This window comes from Lucilia cuprina, chromosome 2 (genome assembly GCF_022045245.1).
Source record: "Lucilia cuprina isolate Lc7/37 chromosome 2, ASM2204524v1, whole genome shotgun sequence".
NCBI lineage: Eukaryota > Metazoa > Arthropoda > Insecta > Diptera > Calliphoridae > Lucilia > Lucilia cuprina.
This window is the reverse complement of record NC_060950.1, coordinates 36425233-36439929: the sequence shown is the minus strand read 5'-3', so window position 1 is coordinate 36439929 and position 14697 is coordinate 36425233. Positions and strand designations below refer to the sequence as shown.

Genomic DNA, 14697 nt, shown 5'->3' with positions numbered 1-14697 from the left:
TTAATAAAAAAAAACATTTAACCCACTTATGTAAATTTTGTTAATTTATATTCAAAGTTATGTATGCAGTTATATGTACATATGTATGTATACAGCATGTATTTTAATTACTTAAAAGAAAATTTATTTGTTTTTCTGTGTTCACACTTAACTGTAATTTTAAATAAGCCCATGTTTTAAAAAAGATATATTATACCCTCACATACATAAACATATAGAAAAACAAATGTCTAAACATTTTAACACATTAGACTGATCCAAATTCTAAACTTTTAATACTGCAGTTCTAAAATAAGCGTTAATTAGATATAATATTTTGATTTTGTTTAAGATAATATATCAAAATTAACAAAACCTGCCGATATTCATATAAAGAATTTGTTAATTAGTCTTTCCGAGCAAAATAAATATGGGCCGATTATAATGCAATTTTAATGATCTTAAATTTAATTTAAAACATTATTTTAAGAAATTTTAAAATACTTATTGTAATCCTAAGTATAATAGGTACCATTCTATATGTGTGGAATTTCTGTATGCTCTTATGCGGATATCTGTATTTCCTACTAGAAACATTATTGTGTCTTTTACTCTTGCATCCTATTTAAATGTGTTTGTAGTTGTTTTTATGTATGTTTGAATTTACTATATTATTGTCTATGTTTCTGAAAAGGTAAGAATAAGAGAACATTTACAATGTGTCATGACCAAATGTTTTATAAAATAATGTTTAAGAGTATATTTGTGTGTATGTCTATGTAATAGTACAACGGTATTTGTGTGCATGAAAAAACAGGTAATGTTTATGACACTTTAACTAAAAGATCCTTTCAACTGTTACAACGATAAACATGGTCGCTAAAAGTATTATTTTTAAAAAATAAAAATACAATAAAGGGAAAAAATAACTGCATAAAAATATTTTTGCTAGAAATAAAATTTAATTTTGCACAATTTACTCGCCTTAAAAATGTAAGGTCAAATCTATTATAAAAACAAGGAGAATTTTTGAAAAAAAATCTAAAAGCAACTTGTTTTCAATTTTATGCCGAAACTTTTATGAAAACAAACATTAACTAACTGATATTGTGCCAGCAACAACAAGTACCAAATATTAAATAGTAGTCCCATATCACGTATAAGTTACAAACATTTTTTAGATCAATCATACGCCTCTTTCAAAAGACAAAAATGTACAAAATTTTAAAATTTGTTTATACCCTACACCACTTTAGTTTGTGCTGATGTTTGTAACATGCAAAAATATTCGTCCTATACCCACCTTAAAGTATACCAATCGGCTTGGAATCATTTTCCGAGTCGATTAAGCTATGTCCGTCCGTCCGTCTGGCTGGCTGTCCATGTAAACCTTGTGCGCAAGGTACAGGCCGCAATTTTCAAGATAATTGGACGAAATTTGACACACACGCTTCTTTTGGCCCAAGGACGAAGCCTATTGAAAATGGTTAAAATCGGTAAATTATTTCGACCATACAACCGTACCCCCCAAATAGGGCCTTTGGCTTATAATTAATTTAAATGATCTATTATGTTAACAAAAGTCGACAAATCTTAGTTTTATAGAACTTTAAATGACACTACCGGTTTTTGTAATGATCGGGCTTCATTTGACCCTATCCCCCATACAAACTCCCCTTCAGAAAATGACTTAAAGGTCAAAATTCACTTACAAACACTAATAACACTTTTAAATATTCCGAAATAAAGTTAAAAAACAAACCAAATGCTTTATTTTTTAAATAATCTCCATTTTAAACATACATACTGACTGGTGTAGGGTATCATATGGTCGGCTACGTCCGACTATACATTCATACTTGTTTTATTTTATAAAAATCTTGTTTTTTTCGAATTACATAACGAAAATTAATTTGGAAAAAATTAAATGAATACAAAATTCATGTGGTTTTTATATTTACAGTAATCGTCTGTAATATTAATAAATAAAAAATCCCACAACAAAAACAAATACACATTATGGAAACTGCAGTGTATAAACAATTTAAGTTGAATGTCAATGTATGAAATTACGTCTGCAAAAAAATAAAAATATGTATTATACAATTAAATTTCAAAATGTTCAATATCAATTAAATACTTTTAAATGATATGACGGTATTTTAAAGTAACATAATAGTAAATTCTAATAGGAATACATATTCATACAATAGTCTGTGGTAAAATCATTTCTTCTTCAGATCTTTTTCAGTACTATATCGAAGTAAATTCTACATTCGCTTCTTTAAAAGTTATTTTTTTTCCTAAGAAAATATAAAATAAAACTTATTTAGCAATAATAAAGAACTATTACTGCATTGCTTGAATGCAAGATCATTTTAAAATAAATCACCACAAAGAAATTTCTTTCCAAACAACTACACTGATAATTTCTCTTAGAAATTTTAAATGTTGGTTTGCAGATAAAGTCGTATTTGGAATCGTAATCACAAAACTGCTGCAACAAAACACAAGAACAGTTTTGTTTACTGTTCTTAGTTCTTGGTTTAAATTCCATTTATTTATTAAATATACAGCTACAAATAAGTAAATATAGTCGTTATGACCGAACGAGTGTAGCATACACCTGCTACAAAAAGTAAAAGTTTTATGGATAATGTCAACAATCGATGCTTTAAACATACCCGAGGTTTTCAACTTTGCGAGGACTGTGTCCCTGGCGGGCGTACAAAATGCGAATTCAAAACCTAAACTCCACCTTTAGTTATACAAATGTGCTTAGAATCGTGTGCTTAATCGGTTTAGCTACATCTTTGTCTATGTCTAAGCATATAAACCTCGTTTCTTTTGACCCAAGGACGAAGGCTATTGAAAATCGGTTCATTATTTCACTTAGCACCCATACAACCGTACCCTCCAAATAGGGCTTTTGAACACATAATTGTGTTGAATGTTATAGTATCTCTACTAAAATCCTTAACATATGGTATCATATGGTCGGCTGCAACCGGCTATAACATTCTCATTTGTTTTACAACATAATATAGAGAGCCGAGTCGAATAGAATATGTCTGTTTGTTTCTTGAAATGGATTTTGTTACTTTTACTTGTTTATAAGAACAAAACGTTTAAGCCCCTTTTACATAGCACCACAAGTAATATGATCTGTCAAAATTTTGTGTAGAAGAGAATGGATGGGTTAGTATAAACACAATATGCAATAAAGTCATCACACTTAAGCCCTCTTTACACGAGCACAGAAGTTATATGATATGTCAATATTTTGTGTAGAAAAGAACGAAAACCTCACACATTGAGAGAAATTACGAATGTAAAGTTTAACAGTTCTAATTTTTTGAAATTATTCAAAAATGTATTATTATCTAAACACATACAAAAAAGTTAAACAACAGTTTTCATCGTAATTTATTATAGTTTTAAACCAATCGTGTAAATATATATATATATATACATATAGACGTCATACTGATGGAATTCCATTATACTTTACGTAAGTTAAATGTGATCGTGTGAAGGTCCCTTTAAGAGAGAATACTAACGAAATTGAAATGATTCGATTAACAAGATAGTTTCATTAGATCAGGAATTTATTTTTATGTAAACACACACAGGGATACTAAAATTTCAAAAATGTATTTTAAAATTTCGATATATAATACCATAATCAAATGTACTCTCAAAATTAAATTGTTTGATCATCAATCTGACTTCCTCAGTGGGCTATAGTGCGTGCCTATTTTCAATTTTCAACGTGTTAATCTCAATTTTATTTATTTACTGTGTAGTAAGATATACTTAAGTATAGTTTATAATAAGTAAGCACATTTACATTTTAAGTTTCTTAAATATTGATTTATGCAGTGGAACAAATATATGTATTACAAATTATGAATACTAAATACACAAACATACATTCACATGTACATACTATGTATATGATAGTGCAACACACGTTGTATTTTAAATATGAAGCCAAACACTGAAATGCACATCAGACATTCTACAAATGTTTGTGCTATGAGGCGTTGTTTGTTATTGTTGCATAAATCGATTTGAGGGTTATTAGACTGAAATATTTTATTTGACTTCAGTTATAACCAAAAACATGTCATACATGTGAATGTACTTTTACGTTATTAGGGTTGTTGTAAAACACTTTAAAAACGTTTAAGCACACATATCGTCATCAATTATTGAGTTATACAGGATACATTTAAATCGTCTACATATTACTTTGTTGATCTAATGTTAGATTACTTAGGATTTATATTTCTGAACAGCACATTACTGAGTACATGTGTGTTGAAAACCCAAACATTTGATAATTTTAACCAGCTGCTTATACCAAAACTGTTTTGCTTGGGATTTTATAAGTGTCAAAAACCCTGACATTTAATAGTCTTCACCAACTGTATTACATTATAAGTAGTATGTCGATGAAAGAAATTGTTAAAACCCTAATGTTCATATACAAACATACTTAAACATACATACACTCTGTTGTAAATATATGCATTTGCATAAACTCAAACAGATAATAACAGTTTTACAGCATCCACCATTTGAACTTTCGTATTGAATTTTGATGTGATTTTTTATTGGTTTGAATTATGGGATAACGTTTCAATTTGCAGCAAAATCAACTTTTTCAATTGTTACTTCTATAAATGACCTACATATATATAATATATATATATATATATATATCTATATATATATATATATATATATATATATATATATATATATATATATTATATATATAATAATATATATATATATATATATATATATATTATATATATATATATATAATATATATATATATATATATATATATATATATATATATATATATATATATATATATATATATATATATATAATATATATATATATATATATATTATATATATATATATACACATACATATATACATACATACATTCACGTGTTAGTATTTTTTTGCATTTGAAATCTAAAAAATTTTTTATGTAATAATAACAATAAAATATGAATTTAATTTCAGCAATTGAGAATTAAATTTGATGCCAAAATATAGGAAATAATCGGGTGTCGATTACACAGGTTAACAAAATTAAAAAAAAATCGAAATCAAGAGATCAAATTAAAAATGTCATTGCCTTTATTATTAGCTTAATAGCACACAGAGAAAACTGATTCGTTACAGTAACCGAATTTGTTTCTAATCGAATTTAGTCGGTTCTAACAACTACCACATAATTCTATTGCAGTAACTGAAAAATTCGATTAGTATTTCCGAATACATGAAACTCGATAGTGAGAATTGAAACTATTAGTATTTACAACTGAAATATTAATTATTATGTTTACTTTACTAAATATTCTTTTTTCTGTGTGCAGTTATTCTTAAAAACTAAACTATATATAACTAATACCATAGAGAAGGTATTTGATATTTAAAAGAATATGTGTACAAATATAACTTCTACATTACTAATTGTCAATTGATTTTTTTCAAACTTTAATTGAGCTATGTACTTAACAAATCATTTATTGTATTTTTAATTATATATTAAAGCTCGTTCTTTATAAAAAAAACATAGTTTTGTATCTAAAGCCCATGTTTTGGTTTCCAACCCTTACAACATTTGAACTCTGTAAATTAACCTCATAAAAAATCAAAAACATTGATTTCCCTTGTATAAACAACTTAACGTTTAACATAAGTTTAAACATTGTTTAGTACCCTACACTAATAAAATGGAAAGGTCCTTGTCCTTGTACTCATACTACAAACAAATATTGGTTTATTAATACGAATCGCTCCTTTCGCCTGTCAATTAAATCATGAATTAAACTACCAGATAATAATTTTAAAGTAAAATTCGTGAGGTTTGTAACTATCCGATTGTGGAAATGTATAATTCAAATCAGACATTTGAGTTTATAATAAATTTTACATAACCTTAAACAAAAGTTGAAAATTTTTAGTCAATTGGTAAGTTGGTAATGCCCTGGATACTTCTGCATAGTTCCTTCTTATGAAGTAGATAATCATATAGTCGAAATGGATCGAGTACATTTCTGTACTTTTTGCGAGTGTTTGTATGTATGATAATTACCTAAAAACGGGCAACACACTGTAATTTCAATGTGTTGAATAATTTGTTACTGTTTTATATCGGTGTATGTGTGTGTCTGTTCTGTTAAAATGCAGTGATTGTTTTTACTATGGTACCAGTATGAGCAGCAATTGTTATTTGTAACTAAACTAAAATTCCGCATGACAATAATAAAAATAATCCTTTTACCACATTATGGTATCAGTCTATATGTGTAAATGAGGAAGTATACACACACACAAACTAACATGTATACTTAAAACTTGAAAACTTAAAACACACACACGTATAAATCCGTCTGTCTTTTTGAATGTTTGTCGTACTATTAAGTAAGTAAAGTTAGTTGTTTTTATATTTGTTGCTAATATTATTAGTCGTTCTGTATAAAATAACAAACTAAAGTAAGAATAGGTTTCATTTCCGTTTTACAAATTTAAATTATAATATGAGCACGCGACATAACGGAAGCGCATTCATGCATTTTATATCATTCTAGAACAAAATACGATATAAAAAACAATCATACTTTTACGATTTATGAAGTGTTTTTTTTTCAACGTACATGCAAGTATATATATGCGATTGTACGAAATATTATGTAAACTTACACGTTTTTAATGAACTTAACTAAAAAATACACATAGTTGTGGTAACTTTTGCGATTATTTAATATCAGAAGCGTAAGAAGCCTTAAAAAGTTTTGACCACACACAAATTTATTGTAAATGCTGGACATTGACTTTTTTCAGTTCCTTAAATCTCTTTGGATGCATAACATATTGTCAGTCTTGAATTCGGAGCTTTTTCAAGCTTTTTCAAAGATCGCACTATGCTAGTTGTTATAGATGGGATGTCATCAGTTTCCGTTCTTTTCCCAATCCACTCTTTTGTCGATGAGAGAAATATCTTCCATTTTTATTTAGTCAATTATAGTGCAAGCCCTTGAGTGTTTAGGGCAATGAAATGACGACTTGATAATCTCTGAGTGGGGCCGTGTTAATTGCTGAACTACGACTTGATAACAATCTTTGAGTAGAATCATGCATTGCTGAAAGATAGATTTAAAGGATAACCCAAGAGTCCATACTATTATTGTAAATAAAATTGTGTTTAAGCTGAGGGTTCTTAGAGGGGTCTTTAACTTTAAGTGCTGCACTGGATGTACACAACGGTTATAAAACCTATATATCAAATTCCATTTTGTACAGACTTCAAAATCAATCCATGGAACATTTTTTCAATTTCTGTCTCAACATAAACGGTCAAATTAATATGCGTTCCAGGACATTTTAGTTTTTTTCTATACATATGTATCAAATAAAAGTAAACAGAAATCTAAGTCAAAAAAACTATTAACCTAAAAGGTTTTATAAATATTTTTTTCTTACGCCTCTGTTCGCAAACAGTTTTCGAATTCCAGTTACTTTTTTATTGTATATTTTTAAATGAACATGATTTTAGCATGTAAATTAATTATCACTTTTTATTTGTTTTCTTCCTCTATTTTAGATTCAATTATTGAAACGACAACAACAAGAATTACAACTGAAACAACAAATATAATAATAACAACAAAAACACCTAAACTAAACAATCTTTAAACTTCCTTTAAACGTACAACAAGAACAACAGTAAAACGACAAAAAGTTTTATAAAACACAATCCATCCAAAAGAGAGAATAAGGACAACCAACCAACACAAGGCTAAAACAAACCCACTCACAGAAACACGCAATCAAAACTAAAGCAAAAACAAGAGAGTGTTTGAGAGGAGGAAGAGAAACAACATTAAATAATAAGAGATTGAATTGAGATTGAAAAGCTATTCAATTGCGTGATTGTGTTTTGGTGGTAGTCGTAGGCCAAAAACATTTTCAAATATTAAAAATTTCTTCGCACAAGATCCGGTGATGTGGGACAACCCCCGCAGCGGGAAATGCAACAACCCCAACGTTACATACCGTCTGTATCTGATCTATATGGAACGGACGAGATAGAACTTCTACTGGACGAAATACGTGAACTAGAGCCGGTCTGCTGTCAGCTGGACGATGAACAGGATTTTGAAATAGCTGGCAGCAGAGCCGGAGAGCTATCATTATCCTTGGAATCGCCGCTGGGTACGTGCACGTCGTGGGACTCCCACGCCAATTATAAGCAGCGTACCGCCCAAACGCCACTGCCATGGGGTGTTGCCCTACACTGTGATCCGCAACATTTAAAAACGCCTACAGGGATTGTGCGAATACTTTTGGTGGTAAATGTTGAATTTATTCCAGAAAAAATACCAAATCATTTATCTAATTTTTCAATTTTTACATTTTATACTTTTAGTTGTCCTCAGCCGCTTGTCTTGCCTGCGAATGTTCTGCGGGTACTGTTCAAGTCGGTCTCTTTTTACTGCCACTCATCGGACGCCTCAGATTGATGGTGTTTTGTGCATTATTTTCCCTTTTAATCACATGTCTCATGATATTTCTTGACGTTTCTCATATAGCTCTAATGTTTCCCTTCAATTGGACAAAAGTTGTAAGTATTTAGATGTTAAAGAAATTTAGATTGAGAATAATATATTACATATATAGTTAGTCCCCACAAAATAAACTTTACAATCTAAACACATGACTTACAAAATCAGATCATAATACAATATGATGGAATTTATTTTGTAATTCTTAATCGATGTACATACTACATTTTTGTATTGAAATTTCTATAAAATCTTTTAATCGAAATTGTCCCAATGAAAATAATATCGATTAAATGTAATCTAAATAAATTGTATTTTCAGAATACATGGATGTACCTGAGTATTGGTTTAATATTGATTTTGAGCTCTACACTTATTATGCACATGGTTCTCTTTGCCGAAGAGTACACCTGGGTGCCAAAATACACAAAGGACACCTTGTTTACATCAGCCGTAAGCTATAATATGTTCATCATATATACATATCTACTCAGATGATAATTTTATGTTTTTATCTTACAGATAATTGGTTATATTTGTGCTGTAGAATCATTTATATTATCAGGTATTGCCTCATGGCCATGGACACAATATCGTCATGTTCCAGATGACGGTAGCGATATGTATATTGAGGATCGTGAGATGACGCCCATGAGTCCAATTGATAGTACAGATGTGCCGAATAATCACCATCAATTACCACAACAGCGACCACAAAATCACAATAATTGTAATAATAGCGTAACAACGCACAGTGAAACAAATCACCACAATCAACAAAATCGTACAATATCATCACCAACGTCCTATAATAATCAAAAGCCTTATATACCTGGTATGTGTAATAGAAGACAATTAGACAAAAAAATTATTTATTTTATTAAGTTTAAAACATTATTAGTTTGATCCAGTCAAGCTTTAGCTTTAATCTATCGATCAATGAAATCCTTTAAATGGGATTCAAATTCAATATTCTAAGATTTAAGAATGCTGTTGAATGACTCATTTGTCCTTTTCTGCTATTGAATGCACTAGTGTTATTGAATTCCAATTCGAGTTTTTAGAAATACTTCTGTGAGTATTACTAGGAGATAAATGGGGAATTATTTTTAATTTATTTTGGTATTACAAATTTTAGTAACCAGAGTTTGTTTAGAACTGTTATTGAAACGCGTGTTGTTAGTCGTACCGGCTCAGCACTTCGATGTTAGGCTAATGTATGGATCTTCTTACTATTGATTAGTATTATTCGATAGCGAAATAGTCTAAAAAATTTAGACAAATTATATTGTGATTAGAAGCAAAAGCTATCTTCCCTCTGATATATTTTGAAGTACTTTAAAATACGGAATTAGATTTTGTAGGCTAACTTGATCAATTTATACGCTTGGTATCAAATAATATACAATAATTCAATAACATATGTACAGATAGTTGTCATATTAGCAAAAAAAGACAACAATATGTAGTTAAAATTAAAACAATGCGTTGTCAAAATTACAACGGGGACTGTTAAAAATGATAATGGGTATAATTTAAATTTTATACACATCTGTTGTGACAAATGATTGTATTAATTTCGAAACTTTTCTATTGGGTTTCCCCAGCTATGTTTATTGTACATAGCTGGTCCCGCACCGTATATCAAAATAGTCTCTTGTGAGTATTAACAGTAAATAATTATTTGCTCTTGTCGACTGAAAACTTTAGAAACATTCATTTCGGACCGAATTACCTCTAGCGTTAGTAGCGGATAACTTTTATTTCAGACCTGTAGATTAATTACCGCTTTGATATAGAAACTTTATTGACTTGCAACAACAATTGGATGGACGTGAACCATTTGTTGAACCATAATGTTGCCATGTCGTCCTCAAAACTTATCTGTGGGAACAAAAATAAAATGGAAATATGCCAAAAATTTAATGCTTAAATCCCATCAAAACCCATAACGTTTTGTTCGTTAATGTCTGAGATATATTTGGATAAAGGGAGGCAGAACAGTAACAATCTATGTGACCCATCTGCTTACACTTGAAGCATGTATGATTTTGGAATGTAAGTTATTTTTGAGGTAGCAAATATCGCCACAACACCACAATGATGTGCTTGGAGTTTTTGTGTTGTCCAGGTGGTAGAATCTTCTGAGCTTCGTAGAAAAAATTTTCAAAATTTATAGTATTATATCATTGAATGTGGATTTTTATCCTATTACAAACATTTTACTAACAGTTCTGTATTTTGGACACTTTCCCATTATTATTCCTTGTAAAGCATTTCACATCGTTAATTAAAATTCCTTCCGACTCTTTGTGGATTTATTCGCAGATCTAGTTTCAATATATAAACAGAAAGATAACGATAAATTTGCTTTAAATTTGATTTTGGTTTGTTCTGACTTCGTTATATAAAAGTTTTTGGGAGAATACTTCGCTATATTGAGGACATGATATCTAAAAAAACTGATGAAATTGAGAACTTCTGGTTATTATGTTTAAGTTAGTAGATACTTTATTTAAGTTTTTGTTTTAATTTTGTTGACTTGTGTAACTTAATATTTATTGTTTGCAGTATTTAATTAATAATATTTATATTTTATAAATACTCACCACATATTTTTTTCTTTTTTAGCCAAAAGACCCAATGAATTAAATAATCAAAGACCAACACTGGGTCATACTCAAACAACCCGTAAACCGAATCAACGTTATCGTGAGGGTTATCACTATCAACCTGTTGCGTCTACGTCCCGCCAGAGTCCCACATTCGTCTTAGGCGATGATATTGGGGCCGGTCCATCCACATCCCGATCCAATGATAATTCTAGTGCGTGATAGTTTTTATTCCTCATTACATTAATTAATATTTAATAAACAAAAGAAATACATAAATTTTTAAAAAACCAAATAAAAAAATAATTGCATTGAACAAATCTTTGGACAAAAACAAAAAAAATTAATGAAAACATTTTTTTAAAATCATAATGAAAATAACAAAAAAAAAACAAATTATTAGTAACGATATTAAGAAATTGGAAATTTAATTGTAATGAAAAATTAGTTAAAATTGAAAAACAAAACTGAAAACAATAAAATTAATTGGAAATTTGAAAAGAAAATTTAAATTGTATTAAGTAAGAAATGAATAAAACAATAATACCGTTAAATTTGTATCTGTGTAAAATTAAATCAATAAAGAAACTTTAAAATGAAATATAACTGGAAATTCAAGAATTTAAAATACATAAAATAAAAATGGCAACCATTGAATTAAAAAAAAAAACAAAACAAAAATCCAAACATATTTAGAACAAACAAGCAAAAACTATAGATTATAATAATAAAATAACGAGAAATAAGAACAAATAAAAACTACTAAATAATTAAAAATTAATTAATAAATACAATACATAGATAACATGAAATAAAACAGTACTGAATAACAAATTTCGAAAGGAAAATTAAGCAAAACATATAAATATACAAACACAAGCAAACACCCTTTTTCCGTTACATTAACTAAGCAGACATTTATTCTCCCTCTCCCCCCACAATATAAGTTTTGTAATTTTCTAATCATTTTTAGAAATTAATAAAAGCATAATATGGTATTTGTAAAAACAAAAAAACAAAAATTATAAAATAAAACAATTTGAAAATTTGTTTTTTTCTTTAACTTAAATAAAAAAATTCAAATAAAGTTAAAAATCACTTCAATTACAGCAAAATAAATTATGTAACAAACAGTCAACACCAAATAACAAATTTGTAAAATTCAGTCTAGAACAAACAAGGACTAACTGTTATACACACATAAACATTTAGCGGAAATGAAAATAAAAACAAACATTTCGTCAATCATTAACGATCGATCAATCTCACCTCCTTCCCCCTTAAAAAAAAACTACAAACACACATACTAATATACATACATACGTACGTACATACTCGTTTGCATATTAATAATAATAATAATAATAATTAAGAGAAATATACAAATTTCTTTTTAAGGATTTTCTTTTTTGGAACTATTGTATTGTATAGGTACCATGTGTATCCAAATCCTATCCAGCCATAGTAAGAGAGTAGTCTAACTAACAACCAACAAACAAACAAACAACCAAACAAACCATTTGATACTTAGTCAAAGAATAATTAAAAACGAAAGAAATCAATTAACAAATAAACTGCAGTCAAAAACAATGAAATAAATGAAAATTAAAAACAAAAGTTATAAATAAATAAATAAATGAAAAATGTTATGTATGTAATTGTGTCCCACTTTTTTTTGTTGAAAATTACTAACAAAAACGCATCAATGAACATGATCTACATATACATACATACATAAATATTAACAAACAATAACAAAAACAATATGAAATAAAACAAAAATCATGTAAACACTTGTAATCGAAAAATAATAACAAAAACATAAAAACAAAAAACAATTTTTTTATTTTTGGTTTTTTTGGTAAACAAGAGATTAAATAAGAAAAATAAATAAATGACAACAAAAACTAATTAATTAAGCATGAGAAGAAAATGAAAATCATCTTGTTATAAACGTAGTTTTGCTTATTTTTTAATAAAGGAATAACAAAAAAATTATATAAATGAAAAATTGTATCAATAATTTAAAAGTGTTTTTTATTTCTGTCTGTCACACATGCCCATTGGAATAGTTTTTATTTTAAACTTATAATTTCATTTTGCATCGGATTAATATTAAAAATTCATAAAAAATTAATAAATATTTTTTTTTTATTTTAAATTGTACATTAGGGTTAAAGCTGTTGACCAATTTTTAAAACTTTAAATGGGCCCTATCTACTACTTACACAAACTATCAGATCAATCTTTAACATGATATTTTTATCTGTTTCTCTCTCATACAAAATCAAAAATTTCCCAGTGTGTACCGCTACGTATTAATACTAAATCGGACTAAATCAAAAATCAAGTTTAGGGTACACGGTTTATCCCTCTTCTAAATTTAGTACTCAAATATCTAGATTATACTTTTAAACATTTATGCAAATTTATTTGTGAAAATTTTTAGAAAATCGATTTGCAGCTGAAGGTTTTTGACTCAAGACAAGTTTATATACCCTGCAGGATATAGAACTACTATCAAACAAGTATTTTACTTGTACAAAAATACCAGTACCAGTTAACTCTAAACTGTCCTACATACATATATGATCATAAGAAATGTCTCTGGGGAGTTTTACCGTTTTTCCTACCGAGCGCGTCCCCGGGTGGTAAAGTGATTGACCATCTCACCTTAAGTTTCACTCGAGGTGAGGGAGGGCTGATTGTCAACCACCTGTTAATATTATATTTCCCGCGGACCAAAAACTGAAAAAAACAAACATTGAAAATAAAAAGTAGAAATAAAAGTTACGGTACATTTTTTTGATAGCTCAGTACCGGCGGCAAGTGTTGATCTACTCGCGAGTCACGTGTCATCGTCAACCTTGACCTACGTGGCGGACAATGCGTCAACAAATGCGTAGCATTCCATCCCAAAACATAGGAGTAAAAGAGAAGTAATTACTGGGAGAGATATCTAAGATACCTTAGCCTTCAAATATAGGTGAGGGCTCCGACTCTGAATCTTCAGATGATAATAACAACACAATTACAACAATTCCCAAAAAGGATGAAGTAAAGCAAATGGCGAAGTGGGTAAGTGATATCATAGCTAACTACCTATTACTAAAAAATACTATCTGTAGCACAGGAGAAGTTTAAAAAGATGCTTCAGGAAATCATAGTTATTTCGAACACGAACACGTCGGCGAAACCAGCCTCAAAGGTAAAGATATCTCAAAGGAAGCCCAGAAAAACAAGGAAGGAGAATCTAGAAAATAATTTGGGTAACCCAAGCACCATTTTTTGTGAGTCTGTCTAATGCACATAAATCATTATACGACATTTTTCATTTCGTCTATAATTGGTCACAACTCCCATATAAGGGCCATTTCCAAAAAATACTTACATGAGTATGTTCTGTGTATAGATAGATTATTCTGTTTAAAAAAAATATATAAGGTCGAACTGACCTAATATTAATCATACAGTCATCAACATCGTTTCAAAAATCACTCAAACTAT

General features: G+C 28.8%; 1 protein-coding gene across 2 annotated transcripts in view; it reads left to right on the top strand.

Annotated features, from left to right (window-relative positions):
* The window catches only part of LOC111674939, a 30700-nt gene extending 19057 nt beyond the window's left edge, over positions 1 to 11643 (top strand). For both annotated transcript variants that reach the window (XM_023435627.2, XM_046956347.1), the window contains 5 exons: positions 7618 to 8365; positions 8443 to 8637; positions 8900 to 9031; positions 9101 to 9413; positions 11210 to 11643. In XM_023435627.2, the coding sequence (XP_023291395.1) occupies positions 8045 to 8365; positions 8443 to 8637; positions 8900 to 9031; positions 9101 to 9413; positions 11210 to 11412 (1164 nt within the window). In that variant the 5' untranslated portion in view covers positions 7618 to 8044 and the 3' untranslated portion in view covers positions 11413 to 11643. The remainder of the gene's footprint in view (positions 1 to 7617; positions 8366 to 8442; positions 8638 to 8899; positions 9032 to 9100; positions 9414 to 11209) is intronic.
* The last annotated feature ends 3054 nt before the right edge of the window (positions 11644 to 14697 follow it).